The 17192-nt window shown below is 59.7% G+C and overlaps 1 protein-coding gene across 6 annotated transcripts in view; it reads right to left on the bottom strand.

Annotated features, from left to right (window-relative positions):
* CELSR1 (cadherin EGF LAG seven-pass G-type receptor 1) overlaps positions 1–17192 on the bottom strand; it is a 113207-nt gene that overhangs the window by 26484 nt on the left and 69531 nt on the right. For all 6 annotated transcript variants that reach the window (XR_005652870.1, XM_039863151.1, XM_039863152.1 and 3 more), the window contains 8 exons: positions 12678–12835; positions 11423–11586; positions 10821–10946; positions 8605–8771; positions 3598–3783; positions 2509–2622; positions 1404–1578; positions 647–788 (listed from right to left, as the gene is read on the bottom strand). Coding sequence is in view for 5 of the 6 variants with exons in the window: in XM_039863151.1 (XP_039719085.1) it covers positions 647–788; positions 1404–1578; positions 2509–2622; positions 3598–3783; positions 8605–8771; positions 10821–10946; positions 11423–11586; positions 12678–12835 (1232 nt within the window). In the remaining variant the exon portion in view is untranslated. The remainder of the gene's footprint in view (positions 1–646; positions 789–1403; positions 1579–2508; positions 2623–3597; positions 3784–8604; positions 8772–10820; positions 10947–11422; positions 11587–12677; positions 12836–17192) is intronic.

Below are 17192 nucleotides of genomic sequence, written 5' to 3'. Positions count from 1 at the left end.
GTCTGCTCTTCAGCTCAGCCCCATTGGTTTGTCTGTCCCCGAAACGCCCTCCCCTTGGGCCTCCCCACCTCCCATCCGGCAGCCACGTGGCGCCCGTCTTCCCGTGAGATCACGAGCCCAGGGCACAGCTGCCTCCGGTCACAAATGGTTTTGCAGCACACGTCCCGGTCCCCGAAGGACGAAGAGGAAAGACGACAAAGAGAGAGCTGGCGCCTGCACGGCTCCTGCACCGGGACGGCTGCCACGGGCCAAGGGCCACCAGCAGGAATGCATCACCTCCGGAAAGCCCTGTTTGCGAGGAAGTGATTTACCTGCGGTGACTACACACCTGGGCTCCCTGACCAACTACACCAGCGCATACATGCACGTCAGACACCACTCGAAAGCTAGCTGTTCCCCGTCGTCGTGCCCAGCTTCCCGCCCCTGGCGCCCGCCTGACCATGGTGGGCTCTGGGCGAACGCGTCATGTTGTGTGCGTCTGGAGTGGAAACGTGCTCAGATGGGGTCGGTGTGAGACGCCCAACTGATTCTCGTTTATTTCATGCCGACTTTGAAAAAAGAAATCGGTCCTTAAACCACCGCATACGTGTTTTGGGGTTAAATGAGGGAGGGGCGAGGGAGCCGGGGGCGGCGGGCGCCCGCCTACCTGCTCTCGCAGTACGGCCCGTAGCGGCTGGGGCCGCACTCACACACGTAGCCGCGCGGGGCGCTGGGGCTGTGCACGCAGGTCGCCACGTGCTCGCAGGGGTTCAGGTGGCAGACGTCCACGCAGTTCCTTCCAAAGTACCCTGCGGGGACAGGCGCGTGACCCCTTGCCAGATCCGCCTCTGGCCCCGCAGGTCCACTCCCGGAGCCGGGCCCCCCGTGGTGGGACATCCCGGCCATCCGCCTTCCGCCAGGCTGCTGTGCAGAGGGGTGCAGCGGGGGCACCTGGGAGCCACGGGAAACGGGCGTTTGGTGGGTCAGCCTTGGAAAGGCAGTGACAAGGGCCTCCCAGGTCCCCCGTGAAGTCAGGAGCCCCGGGGCAGAGGATCCTGGCCACCCCAGGACACACGGTGGACAGATGCCAGCTGAGAATGGCTGCAGCAGCTCAAAATTCAGGAGCAAACACTGAATGTGGACTTTTTAAAACGTGTGTGCCTTTCCCTAATTCTTCCTGCCATCTTGAGGATGGAGCCTGGAGGGTCTGGCTGGCGTCAACCGAGAAAGGGCACGGCCAGGGTGCACTTCAGGAAGACAGGGCCCACTCCTTACAGACCAAGGCCAAGGGCTCCACGGCCCCGTGAGAGCTGGTGGGGAAGCTGGCGCCCCACTTAGCTTTCCTCGATGCATTTTAAACGCTACAGGTGTCACCCCCACTGACAGCTATCAGGAAAGAGGGGGTGCGGGTGCCGCGGGCCCACCTTTGTCGCAGACGCAGGTGTAAGTGTCCCAGGCGTCGAGGCAGCGGCTGTGCTGCGGGCAGGGGCTGGAGGCGCACGGGTCTTCCACGTCACAGCCGTCCTTCACCCGGACCTTGAGGGCATCGTCCATGTTCAGCGTGGCGATGTTTGTGGACGTCTCCCCCATCCTCACTCCCTGTGTAAACAAAGGGCAGCCAGACTCGGTCCCAGGGCCTCGAGGCTGGAGGGACCCCGAAACGTAACCAGGGATCAAGGAACCCAAGCTCTGTCTGGTCCCTCGTCTCTAAAGCGACACCTCATTTGTCCACGAAGCTGGGACTGGCGGGACAGGAGGAGAAATGGGGTGACGGTAGGAACGAGGTCACTTCCGCCTCCACCAGGTCGTGCTCCGGGTAGGGGCGGGCCCCCCGGGAAAGAAGCCGGAACGTTTCCACGTTCGAGTCATCCCAGCGCGTGTCACGAGGCAAAATGAACGAGGGTCATGGAAGGCATGATGGCGGACGACGCCGGGCAGGGCCGCTCACAGGGGAGGGTGGCTGTGCGAGGGCATCCGGGAAGAGGGGCCACCGCACAAGGCGCCATGGCGGGGACACGCTGGTGAGCGCCAGGGCAGGAGGCCCCGGGGCTGGAGCGCAGCAGATGTGGGGGAGGGGCTCAGGCCAGGTGGGCGGCTGGGGGCGGCGAGGGGAAGGAACAGAGGGGTTCACTCCCGCAGCGGGGGGCCCGAGGCATGAGTGGCTGTGAGCTGAGCCACTCTATCAACAGCTCACTCAGCTGCTGCCACGACACCTGGACTACGAGACAGGTGTGACACCCGCTCAGGTGAGCACGGAGGGCGGGCTGGGTGGGGCTGGTGTAAGCGGCAAAGAGTGAATTCTCGACACACCATGAAGGCAGAGCTGTCGGTGGCTGACGGTGACAGGGGGGCAGGGCTGCACTCGAGGGACCGTGGGCGAGGGCGGGTCCGGCTGGGAACGGGACCGACGAGGCTGGCTGAGCTCCCGGATAAGCCACCCGTTTACTGACAACTCACAGGTTGACCAGTGGCCACACCTGTGGCAGCCCGAGCCGGCCGCGAGGTGGGGGCCCACGCGCTCCGCCCTACCTGCATGCAGCCCCGGAAACCGCGGCGCACCGAGACCTTGTCTTCGGACACGCCCCCCACCACGAGACTTCTCATCTTCAACCCCGGAAGCTGGTTCCCGATCTGCACCGTGTCCTGTGAAGGGGAGAGCGACACCCACCGTTCTGGAAACATCTTCCCGAGCGCGTCTGGGCCTCTCAACAGGGGGCAGGCCTGGCTCAGCCTCGGAGGGGAACACGGCTGTCTGCGTGTGACAGGCGGGGCATCAGGGGACACAGGTCTACGTCCCAGCCAGTGAAGAAGGTCGGGGGGGTACACGGGCAACACTCCCACCTCCGTAGCGGGCTCCACAACGAGCCGCTGTGCGAAAAGCCGCGTGGACCAGGAGGATGGGGGCAAACGGGAGACGACGCCCACTGCTGGGGGCGGTCTGAGGAGGTCTCGGCCGGACCGCGGGCCCGGGGAGGTGCGCCCAGGGGGCACGACAGCCGTTCACTCTCAGAACCAGGCGTCAGGGGAGCCTGGACACCAGGGGAGCCGAGGAATCACCCCCAGGTGTGTGGGCATCCTGTGGAAACAGCCACGCACTGCGGACGTCGTGTGGTCTGGTAAGCACTCCGAGCGCACCCTGCCCGGGACGCCACCTGCCCATCTGGGACAAGCCGCCTCTCTGCGGTCGCACGGCCCTCTCTGGTACCTGGGTCTCACTGCCCATTCGCCTGCATGCACCGTCTACTCTGAGGCCAAGGACCCATGCGTCATGCAACTTTGTGCCCCAGAGGCACAGCCCTGAGCACAGTCGAGACGGCTTTGCTAAAGAAACCGCTGTGGAAGGTGCCAGAGGCTCCAAAATGGGACACACAGATGGACGACGGCCAGGTCCTGATTCCAGGAGCTGACCGCCCAGAAGGCGGACCGAGGGCAGACGCCAGCGACCTCAGCATGAGGTGGAGTGTGAGACCGGAACGTGGGGGGCGGGGGAGTGTGCCCAGAACGTGCATCCCCAACCCCCGAGGGCTCTGGTGGGCCCTGACGCACGGAAGGTCACTCTGTTCTCCCACGGACCCCATGAAGGGGTCTGTTCCAAAAAGGGTACAGGTGCCAACTTACCTGGTCCATCCCATAGTCCAAGGTCATGACTGCCAGGTACTTGATGTCTTTGCCCTCCTTGGCGCTCTTCAGTTCTATCAATAGATGGTGCCACTCCCCGTCAGTCACACGCGACCTGGACAGCTTTATGGATGCCACGTCCGAGGGCCCATGGGACACCTCGAACTGGATGTAGTTGTTTAGAATCTGCAGAACCGGAAGAACCAAACCTACCAATCAACGTGATGATGGCAGAACAGAAAATACTTCACAGCCACTTAAATAACAAAGCCACGCAAGCAGACGTACCGCAGGGCGCTGCGTCGAAGATGGACTTAAAAATTAGGCCAAGTTTAATTTCTCGTTGCCAGTAACACTCTTCAGAATTTTATGCCTTTCTCTATAGTAAGAAGCGTCAAATATTGACAGAGGTCAAGGAGAGTGATGCCCATTAGACCTCAGTATTGGGACAGCCACAGATTCAGGTGACTATTGGGCTCTTATTTTGGATGTAAATGTTACACTTTATAAGACTCAGGCCACATGTTTAAATATACGTGTGGAAAAAAATCAGCTTTGTAACCGTCCTGAGACATTCATGTGTTAAAATGTAGCCAAGATCTTATTTCCCCTTCATGAAGGACTGAGTGGTGTGAACCGACCTCCTCCTGAGAACTAGGAGAGCAGGTGTTAAAGCACACCTGTCCGAAGGCATCGGAGGGACTCGAGGCCCCGCAGAGTTACAGAGACACAACCAGGGAGAAAACAGAACGCGCTTGGGGTTTGCCTTCGCCTACGGTCGCCAGCTGGTTCTGGGAGACACGGCCGAGGCTGAAAGCTGAGCAAAGCTTTCCGGGCTCGACGGGCTGGGAGGGCAAAAGGCAGAATTCGCAGCCGGCCCAGGGTCGGGACCGCCAGTCACAGCAAATGCGAGGGATGGCGACATCACCATTCTAGCTTTGAATTCTCTCTACTTTTAAAAGATGATGCCCGGCACTCGATCAAAAATAACCGAGTAGCCAAGGACAACGTGCTTGAAATCCAAGAACCGGTGGAACAAAAAACAGTGGAAACAAACCCACGGGAATCTAGAAAACAGAATCATCAGGTGTGGACTTGAGAATAATGGGAGCCACAGAACTTTCCTAGAAACAGATTCAGGTGACCTTGAGACGCTATTTTTGGCAGTAAATGTTGCATTTTGTGAGATAAGATTCGAGCTACCATGTTTAAATACATGTAAGAAAATGAGAAAAGAACATTGTAACTAACCTAAGATACTTGTGTTTAAAGATAATTTCAATTAATAGTTTAAAAAAACAACTATTAATGCACTGCTTACAAGAAACACACGTAAAACATAAAGATACAGAAATGTTCAAAGTAAAAGCATAGAAAAAGATATATCATGTAAACATCAACCCAAACGAGGCCGGCATAGCTATCGTAACACGAGACAAAGCAGACTTTAAGGCGAAATTAATTACCAGAGATAAGGAGGATGTTCATAATGGTAACGTTCTGCTTTCCAGGAAGAGAAAACCATTCTAAATCTATAAACGCCTAATAACGTAGCCTCAAACCCTACAAAGCAAAACTGGACAGAACTTAAAGGATAGGTAAGTCTCCAATCAAGGTGGGAGATTCTTAGCTCACCTCTCTCAGTAACTGGGAAAACAAGCAGACAAAACAAACAACTGGTGACAGACTATCTGAATGCCACAACCGACGAGCTCCACCGACGCGACGCATCGGAACACTACAGAATGCATCTGCGGAGCACACATTCAAGCACCGCTGGGACAGTCACGCAATGGCTAAACGCTGGACGGCAAAGCAGGCCCGAACACACTGAGAAGGTCCGCAACCCTAGATCGTACATTCTGACCTGCAATTACGCCTGAAACGATAACAAAATGATTTACTAGAAAATGCCGCCTGCTTGCTATTCAAAACTATACTTATTAAAATACCCCGTGGGTCAAAGAAGATCTCACGATAACAAAAAATATTCTTCATTGATCAAAAAGATAACGCGACCAATGATACAGTTGGGGATTTAGTCTCCATGCATAGTCGACCGAAGGAAATAATTTTTAACTTTTATAGATTTTGTTTTCTTTTGTTCCAGACATTTAAGTCAATTAATTTCCCTCACCATTCTCCTTCACTGTCCCGGCTGACAAAACCCGAAGCCAGCAGATCAACAATAAAAGTGCCATCTGTCTACACACAAAAGCGATACCTACAGGATGAACCCCAGGACCACGCGGTAACTGCTTGCCACCTTGGATCTGTCACCGGATTTAGGAGAGACGTTCAACAATAGCCACGTTATCCCACTTGACAACGCAGGCGGATTCAGGGCGCCTGGAAGCAATTACCCAAATGCGTGGGCTGGAGGGTGACTACATAGCTTGTCTGGCCTGCTGCGGCGGCCAAGGACGGTACGCGGCTGCCCTGCCCTCCCAACTCGGCACGTGGAAACCAGCCAGGACAATCCTGCAGCGACCAGCTGACCGGCCTTCGGGAAATGCCCTGGGGTGGCCTTCGAGGTCGCCCCTAGGGTCTGGAGCATCCCCGCCAAGACCACCACCCTTTGCCACCCAGCCTTTCACAGAGAAGGGCTGGCCACAGTCCCTAGCAAAAAAAAAAAACCAAAACACCTTAATTTTGGATTAGCCACCCATAACGTAATTGCTCAAACAACACGGGAGCCTGTGGCTTTCAGGGCTGTTCCTACTGAAAACATACTTTTTTCCTACAGACACCCAACTGCCAAATGACAACGTGCAAGCTCCGATTCGTCACCTGAATCGAAAACAGCCAATTTAATTTGTTCCAACAGTGAAACAACCACAGAGGAAAACACCATCCCCCAGGCAGGGCTGTGCTTGCCAAGTTTTGGCCCAGAGCTAGATCCTGGGCTGCCAGGTAAATTTATGAAATGACAAGTTAATAAGGGCAAAACAACGACCGCGGTCATCACCCCGGATTCACACTGCACCTCTTCAGTATGACCTGACGGGTCTGTGCTGGGAGGTGGCCTTGAGCAGGGACGCGGATGAGGGGACAGATGAGTGAAGAAAAGGAGGCTTGTCCAGGCTCTGGGCCCGCAGCCTCCTTGGGCCTGTCCCAACTGATCTGTTGACAAGTCTGACACCTGCCAGTCCATTGGGAGCCCTTGGGTCTTGCCTGAACTGCCCTCTGACAGGGAGCTGACAGGAGGTGCTGGGCAGGGCCTCTGTCCCCTCCCTCTGCCCCCACCACACGCTGTCTCCACATGGGCGGTCCACAGGGGCCATGGGGGAGGGGCTGTGGATGCCGCAGGACCTGAGCAATGAATGAACCATGGGACCCGGAGCTCAGAGTCTCTAGGCCTCGGTTTCCCCGCCCCCCAAAATGAGAGATTTGAGTGGACGCGCCGTTAAGGGCCATCTAACCTCTGACTGTCTCTGACCCCAGCGCGGCCTGCCCTGGCTGGGAGTTAAGCCTGCTCCGCACCAGGCAGAACAGGAAGTCCCGGGCCCCAGGGAGTAAAAAGCAGTGAGCAACAGCTCGGTGCGGACGGACGTGAGGGTCACAGCAGAGGGGACCAGGGCCAGCCGTGGGAGGAACTTCCCGACTGCGGCAGATGTTACCCTAGAGCAGGCTGCCCTGGGTGACAGTGGGGTGTTCAGTGACGCCCAGCCCTGAGGCAATGAGGAGGCTGGACGGGGGAGTGGGGGGTGGGGGAGTCTTGAGGGGGTGGGACACTCCATGTGCTGCCCAGACGGAGGGAGGGAGCGGCCTTGGGCCAGCACAGATGGGACGTGATGCGTAACCCATGGGCAGGGGGTCAGCGCTGCTCAGAGGCAGGGTGTGCCCGGGTGCATGGAGACACGCGTGCACACACATGTGCACACGCACGCTTACACAAGAAAGAAAGCCTGGAAGGAAGGTAGCGAAAAACAGCCGGTTATGGAATTCTTTCGACTCTAGACACAGTCCCCAGCCTGGGCGCGATTCCCACAAGCCACTTGTCAGGGAGGCGAATCAGGTCTGAGAAGTGTCCTGCATCGGACTCTCTAGGAGGGGGAATCGCCTGGGGTGACCCCGATGTGACCAGGGTCAGAGGTAGCGGGGTTTACAGGAGAAGGGTCTGTCCGCTGTCACCGCAGGCCAAGCGCCTGGACACGTGAGGGCAGGACGAGCGCTCAGCTTGGGGCCTGGCCGGGCAAGCCCGCCGCCCACACCCCGGGCTCCCCCGGCCAGCACGCACAGCCGCGTCTCCTGGGCTCTCAGACACCTCAAAACCCCAGGCTGCCCGTGAGGGTGACAAGTCCCCGTCTCGCCTCCAGTCCAGGCAGGTGGACGCAGAGGGTGGCCACGGAAGACCAGGGCGTGGCTCGTGAATTAAAGGGGCCTTTCGCAGTCCTCAGATGAGACATGTGTGGAGCCGAGAAGGTGCTGGGGGACTATTTGTGACACACGGAACACTAGCGAACACGATGCATTAAAATAATCTTTAAACATTTCAGGAACTCTGCTGCTTATCTGATGTTTTAAATTTAAAAAAAGAAGTTAAGACCAAAGCGATCGAGAGAAGCAACGTGTGAGGTGATGCAGTTTTTAGGGAACTTCTGGCCGAGTGCCGCCACCTGGAAAAAAGTCGGTGGGGACCTGTTACTTCCACCTGAAGGTGCTCACAACCCGCTCTGGTCGCGAACGCCCAGACCCGGAGCTGCTGTCTACACCTCACCGTGGCTGACGCCGGACAAGCCAGGCCACCAGGTCCACCCGATCCTGCACGTACCCCATTCCCCGGGCAGGAAGGAGGGGAGGGGGCTGGCAAGGGGCCCCCTGGGGGCACGCGGCTGCACGCTGCATCCCTTGCACCTTTCACTGATATGAACCGCTGGAAAAAGCAGGCACGGTCCTCCCCTTCACACGGAGACCCCTCCGGGCGGCGCAGGGCGTGGAGGGCCGAGGTGTGGCGTCACTCAGCCGCACCTGCCCTGCAGGGCCCGGGGGGCGGTTCTCACTCACCTGGAGGTGGAGCCTGGAGGACACGCCCGCCGTGGCCTCCATCAGCACGCCGTCTGCCTTCCTGGTGCGGAACATGAGCCCCAGGTACCAGGGCACGGAGATGGTGATGTCCAGGTCGCTCCAGGACACGACGCTCTCCCCGCTAAAGCGCTGGGGGTGAGGCATGACTGTGGACACAGACACGGGACCGTCTGAAGGCCGCCGGGGACGGGCTCCCGGGGGAGGGTGGGGCGCGCTCCTCGGCCTCCGTCCTTCCCAGGCCCAGGCCCAGGCCCCTCTCCGATTCCCACCTGCCGGCATCTCGCCCTCGACCCAGGGGCTGCGGCTCTGCAGAGGCCCAGCCCCGGAACACGTGCCACCTTTCTGGGGAGTCAGGCCCAGGCTTGGGGGTTCCTACCCACAGCTGCCCATGAGCAGGGCATGGCAGGGGGCTCTCAGGGCAAGGGGACGACAGGCAGAGTGGGGCGGCTCAGGATCCCTGAGCTCAGAGGACAAGATGCCGGGGGCCTGTGAGCCCCGCCTACCTGTCCCACCCCACACCTGCCAGGTAAGGAGCCTGCAGGGAACACTGCACACCCTGCCTGACCCGCCTGCCATCAGCTGGGACAGGCTCCTGGTGACGGACACAGAGATGGCAAGGCCACTGGCCAGCCGAGGGCTCCCATATGGTTTGGGGAACCAGGGAGATGACACGATGGGGACCAACAGCCTCATCCAGCCCATTACTCAGAAACGCCAGTCAGCCGATGCCGAGGCAGCCCCTGGACCGCTGCGTGTCGGAGCCGGCGGCCCGTTCCGATTCCTCAGGCGAGGCCTTCCAGAGCGGGCCGACAGCACAGGGCACGCCAGGTGGGGGCTGCCTTCGGGGTGCCCGCCTCGAGAGCACTGGGTGTCTGTTTCCTGCTCTTATGAACCCAAACCCTGGCAGCCGTTTCCCCTGGCACTGCCACAGCCGGACTCACAGCCTCCATAACAGGAACCGTGGGCGTGGGAGGTCACCCGGCACTGCAGCCCCTCCCTGCAGCCTGAGCTTCCTACACACGCCGGTCAGTCAGGGCTGGGCCTAACCTGCTTACAGGGCCCCAAGGAGCCCGGCCCACCTGCTGCCCGAAAACAGACCCACTGGTCTTTGAAAGGTGCTGGCCCTCACTGAGTAGCCTGTGCCAGGCAACGGCTGCGGATGTGGCACGATTCCTCATCACGTGCTTCCTCTCCAGAAGTCACAGCCGGAGCAGGCGGTGCTGGGCGGGCATGCCTGCCCCCGCCCCCGCCCCCCCACACCGGCGGGTGAACCCTGCTCTCCCCTGAACTGTCACGCTCCCCTCCTATTTCTGCTTTGAGAATCTGAAGAAAGCTGTGGACTCCGTCCCCACAAAACTTACAGACCCCCAACCCCGGCCGACGCGAAGAACGTCTGACTTCCGCAGAGAAGTGGTGCCCGTCAGACCAGCTGTGCCCGGCCTGGGGACAGCACTCGTGCTTGGGAGGGGGACAGGTGTCCACTCTATCCCCATGGGGTTGGGGTCAGCTCCAGGACAGGCCTTCTCAGAGCCCGTGAGCACTGGGCAGAACTGGGGAGCACACCCACACTTCCCCGGCCTCAACCACCCTCTGGTTTACCTGAGATTTGGAGTGTCCCGATTTTAAAAATGATAAAACTTACTACTATGTTGCTTCAAAATAAATGGACTGTTTAAAACCCGCGTGTCTCTAACTGCATGCTGGATGCAGGGGTGGCGGGGGGAGCTGAGGCTCTGCCTCTGATGCCCACAACACGGCCCCGTCAGGAAGCAGCCAGCTGGAGGACCCCTCTGGGACAGCGAGAGGGACACTGGAGGTCCTGTCCTTTCAGGCCTTGGTGTGAGCGCAGGCTGTAGCCACCAGGAGGCCCGGCCCCACCCCACCTTGCCTGACCCTCGCGGACTCCAGACCTCATGCTAGCCCTGCTCGGACGTGGTGCTGCGTCCTGCACCATCTGGATGCACCGTCCGTACGCCCCGCCTCCGCTCCAGCTCACCTGTTACGGTGACCCCACGACCCCCCTCAAGCTCTCGCCGCAGCCGAGGCCCCGTGCGTGCTCCCGCTCCCCACCGGGGCCCGCCCGGGGACTCGCGTGCTGCCGGAGGCTGCTGGCCCGTGCGAGCGGTCCCACGCACCCGGCCCCGCAGGACTGCAAGGCCCGTGGCGGGGCGGCCGCCGCAGCGCCGGGCCCTCACCGTGCTCACAGTTCTTGCCGCCGAACCGGAGCGGGCACTCGCAGAGATGCGTGCTCCACCTGCTGACGCACGTGCCGCCGTTCTGACACCAGGCCCCCTCACAGAAGTCCCTCTGGGCGGCACAGCCTGGAAACAGAGCACACGGTCTGGGCTCGGAGCGGAAGCACGGGCAGATCGCGACGTGGGGGAGCGTCCCTGTACCCCCACGCCGACCCTGCTATGGGAAACTGAGCCCGGTGACGGACAGCAGAGGATGGGTGAGCCCTGGACCCCCCGCAGCCGTCAGAACCTAAGACCTGAGATGCCGCAGAGACTGGCCTCTAGGCCACCCTGCCAGCTGGCTGGGTCATCTGGCGACATGCTCGAGACCCTGGGATGGAATGTCCCTAGGGTCGGTGGCAGGCTGTCCCAGCAGCGTCATGGCCACCCCATCCTGCAGGACCCCAGGTCTCGAGAGCAGCACGTCCGGGACCCCGGGCTCCGGCCGCCCTCCTGGGCAGACACGGGCTCAGTTCTGGAAGTCACTGCCCGGATGTGGAGGCGGAGCCCCCCGTGCGGCTGCCGCAGCCCCGTGATGCCCGGGTGGGGCGGTCGTGCCGAACCTGCCCTGGTGCCGTTGTTGGCGATGAAGCTGGCCATGTCCACGTCTCTGCCGTCGATGGACAGGTTGCGCATGCAGCCCACGAACTGCCGGCTGTGCACTGGGAAGTCTTCGGGCAGGTTGGGGACGCCCCCCAGGAGCAGAGGGCCCGTCAGATCCAGGGACCTGGGGAGGCAAAGCCGACATCTGTGACAGCCGCTTGGCGAGACGTGACCACAGGGGCCCTGCACTGCCGTAGCGTCACACGGCCTCCGCTGCCAGGCACGCCGGTCATCGCAAACGTCAATAATCGCACAGGGCGCCGGGGCCAGCAGGCGGAGCCGACTTCCGGTGCCACCACGGGCTTTCAGCCTCCCTGTGCCTCGGCTTCCTCATACATGCATCAGATCCTGACACACGGGACATTTCAGGTGACGGCCCACTGAGTCCCGCTCAGCACCGAGGCCGACACAGGACGCGTAGCGCCCAACGGGGTGGCACCACCTACCTCCAGTCTCTAACGACCCTGAAGAGAGGTCACGGCAAACTAGAACCCTGGTTCTGTGTGAGCAGCCGTGTGGCCTTGGCCGAGGGGTCTGATCTCCCTGGGCACAGCTTATGTGACCCCGCGGCCATCGCAGCTGCGTGAGGACCAGACGAAATGGGCGTGTGACTGTCCCCAGCCCACAGCAGATGCTCAGGAAAGGTCAGGTTCACCCAGCTGTGGTCTTCAACACGCTTATTACATGTTCCCCCAAACACAAGGGAACGAGTCCCACGAGAACCTTCGCTCTGGCTTTTGAAGCTGGCATTACAGGAAGAGAAACACGGGACTGGCCACGATGTCACTGTCACCCTTCTTTGTTCCTGAGTTAAGATGAGGCCTGACACACCGCCGGGTCAGCGGAGTGACAGGGCCGCCCCAATCCAACGGAGGGGGGGTCACTCCCGAAACACCGAATCGCAGAGACCAGCGGCTGGGGGAGCAAAGCCGGCGATGACATGGTGACAGAGCTGGGGACGGTGTCCCGGTCAGTGATCTGGCCATCGCAGCCTGGGGCTGGCCTGGCCACTACTCCAACAGATGCATCTAAGGGGGCCTAAGCTAGAAGGTTCTAAAGTGTCAGATGGAAGGTGCCCCCACCAAGGTCAGGGCTCTGCCCTCAGCTGCCCGGGCTGGGGCTCCTGGGGCGCCCTGCGTCGGGGTCCTGTCTCAGGTGACCCCTTTCGGAGCGGTGGCCACGGTGGACACCGGGCCTCTCCCCCAGGATGCTCACTTCTTGGAGCCACTCTGAGTGCCCTGAGCCGCACAGCTGTAGTTCCCGACGAGGCTGCCGAAGCGTACGGCCACAGCCGTGTCACAGTCGTCCAACGTCACCACGGCCACCTTCTCTCCGGACGGCCCGTGGGGCAGGCCCAGGCGGCCGATGTTGGGCTGTCGGAAGAGAACACGGGGGGCATCAGCGTGTTCCCCCTGCCAGCACCCTCGGCAGACTCACCCAGCCCTGTGCCACCCCTCGAAAGGCATGGTGCTCACGGCCACCCCTGGGCTCAGGCCCTTCCTTGCCCCGGAATGACCCTCCTGTACCTTTTGCTGGCCCTAAGTTAACCACCCTTTGTGCCCCTAAACCAAGGCTCCCCTTACTCCCAAGCTCCCCACCCCACCCCGGCTGTCCCCATGGGTCACACACACAATCTCCTTGCCCAGGGCTGGCTCTAAGACTTCCTCTGGAATCAGGGACTTGGGGTGAAACCCACTCACTTCTGGGGGAAGTGAGTTCCCTTCTGGACAAGGCTCCCATTTACATCTGAGGACCAACCCTCTCCCTGGGCAGCCCCGCCCTGTCCCTGAGCACACCACACCTGTCTCCTGGCCTGCTCCTCGAGGACACCAAGCATGTCCACGCAGACAACAGGAGACATGCCAGCCATGCACCGTGAACCAGTCTCGGAGTCCCAGAAACACGGCAGGCCCAGAGAGCGGGCTTGGGTGGGGCAAGCATCCGAACACGCCTCCCACCCGCACGCCCTGGCCGACAAGGCCTGCATCCCACGGGCGGCCTACGTCAACCCAGCTGGCACTGAGAAGTACCATCCGGCCTCACCGTTGGCGCACGACGCTCAGCAGCTCCTGCCCCTCCCCCCGGAGGGAACACGGTCCCTCGGTCCCAGCAGAGGCCGGGCCTGGGGTGCTGTCCTTCTCATCACCCCAAAAATGACTGGCTTGGTGCCTCCACTCGATAAGCGAGGTCAGTTTGAGTTTATAACATGATGCGATTTTATGCTTCTTTACTATAATCTTGGAGGTAAGTACTTGTAAACACACAAATAATCTCATCAAATCATCCTCGATGCCTTTCGACAGGGCAATAATAACCACAGTTCATTCTGTGTAAAGAAATCTTCCTTTTTTTAATAGGAACAAAGAAGTGTCCGTCCATTTGAGGACACTGGGCTGGAAGGCAGGACATGAAGCTTCCGGTAACAGGAGTTCAGCCAGGCAGCCATGGCATGTGACTCCAGGGGCCTCGTCACCCTGGCGGCACCCCTGGGCTGTGTGGTGTGCAGCCAGCACCACTGTACGTGGCGACCCCAGCTGGGCCTTCTGCTCCCCCGGGGCTGACCATCGCCCTGGACGAGGCCCATCGCTGGGCCTGCTTCTCTGACAAGATGAGGATTTGGTATGAGGGTACCCGTTCTCTGCACTGCAGGGACTCTGAGGGCACCGACGGAAGATGGGGAGCCTCCCGTGAACCCTCCTCAGGTAAATCCGAGCCCCGCTCTCCTAGCTCATGGATAACCTCTCTCATAATCTTTTACATCAGCCGATGAGATCACAAGGTCTGCCCAGCTGTACCCTTCAAGATTTCACTTCCGGTTAAGCAACAATTACATGAGTATAAGAAATAATCTGTTTTTTCGCTCGGTGACAGCGACTCGCTTTGGAAAATGCGAACAAGTGCCTATTACGGGATGCTTAAGTATCAGGTACCATCCTGGGGAAAGAACCATCCCCGAGCTGTGCGAGCCCCGTGTTTCCTTCGCAACTTATAATTTACATTTTTGGGATGGGTGTGAGGCTTCCAGGAGAAGGACGTAAACAGCATTTATTCTCGAGAAGCTTTAATGAAACGAAGCTGCTGTTTACAAAACTACAGTTGTTGTAAATTGCTGCTCGTAATCAGCGGCTCGGAGCTACGGGGTTCAAGACAAAACAGTGAGAAAAAAACAGAAGGCAGAAAGAAAAAAGAATCAACGGTCGTACTGAGTGGCACTTGCTGACCTGCGACCGCCCGCTGCCCAGACAGACCTCGGAGCCTGGCATTCCTTAATCAAAGCAGCAAACGTGGCCTCAGGAAAAACAGTGTCTGATGAACCCTGCCTGACACCTGTTTCCTGAGTCCTACGCACAGATTCACCAGTGTTCAAGCTGAAGCGACAGCGCTTTCGGCCACAGAACCAGCATCCCAGGCTAAGAACAGAAAGGACGAGGAGAGACACACAGTGACACAACAGGGAGAAGCCGCGACATCTGGGGGCCTGTTCCCCGCTCCCCAGGGCACTCCGCCACCCACGCCGGAGCCCACGGCTCACGGGGCAGCAAGTTCACTGTGTCCTGGCCAGTCTGCTTAGAGCACGTGCCGACTGCCACCGCACAGCGTCGTGAAGACGACATGCAGGAGGCTGGGGGAAGGGCCGTGGGTTACAGGAAAATGTTGCTGCAGGTGACTCCAGACGGGGTTCCTCAAAGAGCTACCGCGTGACCCAGAAACCTCATCCCCAGGTCTAGACCCGCAAAAACTGAAGACGGGGACCCAAACAAAAATGTGTTCGCCAATGTTCCCAACAGCGAACAGGGAAAGCAACCCAAACGCCCATCGACAGATGAGTGGACGCACACAACGTGGTATGTCCGCTCGAGGGAACACGACTCGGCCATAAACGGGAACCCACGCCGCACTGTGGGTGAACCGCCCGCACATCACGCTAAGTGAAAGAAGCTGTCACAAAAGGTCACACGGGGTAAAATGCAATTTCTGTGAAACGTTCAGGACGGGTGATCCAGACGGAGGGCGGACTGGTGGTTCCCAGGCCTGGCGGGCCCGGGGTCTCCTTCTAGGGCGACGGAAGGCTTTCAGGTCTAGACAGAGGTGGATGTCGCACGATACTGCGAAGGTGCTAAGCGCCACTCAGCTGCTCAAACGGTTACTTTTACGTTCCGTGAATTTCGCCTCCATAAGAAAAGCTGTCTGGGTGTGCGCCCACCGCTCACAGCCCCTGGCCGCCCTCCACCTGGACTCACCTGTGCCAACTCCTTCCCCATGTTTATCTGTAAAATGGGGGGAAGCACAGTATGTAGCCATCCCATCGAGAGAAGCACAGCACGAAAATACAGTAAGAGCAGAGGAAATTCGCGGGGGTGACCGCTCTGGGCTCAGGTCCTGTTTCCGTCCAGGGACGACAGCACGTCTCGCACTGTGTGGCCAGCGGGGAGCGTGAGGGGCCGGCGGGGCAAACTTCAGGAGACGCCGGTGGCGCCAGACTCACCCGCGGCCCACGCGTCGTGTTTGGGAAAGACACAGAGATCGAAGCTGCCTCTTCGGAGCGCTGAGGACGCAGCTCGGCACGGGCCGACGAGCGAGTGCGTGGCTTTGCCGGCACGGGTGGCGAGGGGCACGGGATCAAGAGCTCAGCGGAACGAGCTGCTCCTTACACTGGCTACGATGAATTTTAAGAGTGTGCCACACATTTGCACTAAAGAGAAAGATGGCACAGCAATACACGAGCGTCTTCTCAACTCTCGCATTGAGAGGGTGGCAGACTCAGGGCGGGCGAAGGCCGGCGTCCCCGCATCTTCCCTCCTGGGGCTCGGCTGGGTCTTGGGGGGCAGCCTCCAAGCCCGGAGGACCCCCACCTGACCCCAGCAGCAGCCAGGCCTGGACCCCTGCGGACAGAGTGAAGCAGGTACGAGATACCCAAACTGGAGGCCAGAGGGTGACATGGGCCCCCTCTGCGTGCACAGGTGGCCCTGAGCGGAGCCTGCTGCGGGGCAGGCGGAACCGGGGCCAGCGAGGACAGATCCACCATGCTCACCCCTTCACCATCTGAGAAAATACCCAAAAGGCCGCCATGCATTTCAGGGGGACCCAAAAGCAACAAGCTGTGCCACTCTGTGCAGAAACAGGTTCCCGATTCTCGGCGAACCAGCCAGAAGCCATCGCTTGGGGTCTGTCCCTTTTTCTTTCCTTCAGCTTATTTCCTTCCGTCCGCAGACCCTGCCCGTTCAGTGTCTGAAGCGGCCGGTGGGGATTTCTCGGTGCACAAAAGCATTTGGTTCTCAGAAAGAGCTCACATTTCTCAGCCTTTTAACCCGCTGCACACGATTCCTCCCGGGGAGGCCTGACGGGGATTCGATTTCAAATGCTGGATGGAAGAGCGGGGGCACCTCAAAACCGGATACCGGGAGGGGCAGATCCTGGAAACGTGGGTTCATGCCGGAGTCGTGCCGTGTCAGGAACGATAAAACGACATTCGCGTCGAAGAACGCAGGTGGCTGGACGGCAGGACGGTCGTAAGGAGTCGGAGCGAAGCCTCGAACACGTGTCGCGCCGTCGCTTCTCAAGCAGAGACCTGGCCTGACCTGTGGGCGTGCCGAACACAGCCCACCGGGCGACAGACACACCAAGAAATGGGGGCGAGACCCCGCTGGTCCTGGCACAGAGGGGACAAGCGCCCCCTTAGAAGCAAGTATGGCACTTCTCTGAAGCTGATCAGTGGACGGGGTCATGAGG

Source organism: Pteropus medius, unplaced genomic scaffold (assembly GCF_902729225.1).
Source record: "Pteropus medius unplaced genomic scaffold, Ma_sr-lr_union100, whole genome shotgun sequence".
NCBI classification, from domain to species: domain Eukaryota; kingdom Metazoa; phylum Chordata; class Mammalia; order Chiroptera; family Pteropodidae; genus Pteropus; species Pteropus medius.
This window is presented reverse-complemented; position numbering and strand designations above follow the sequence as displayed.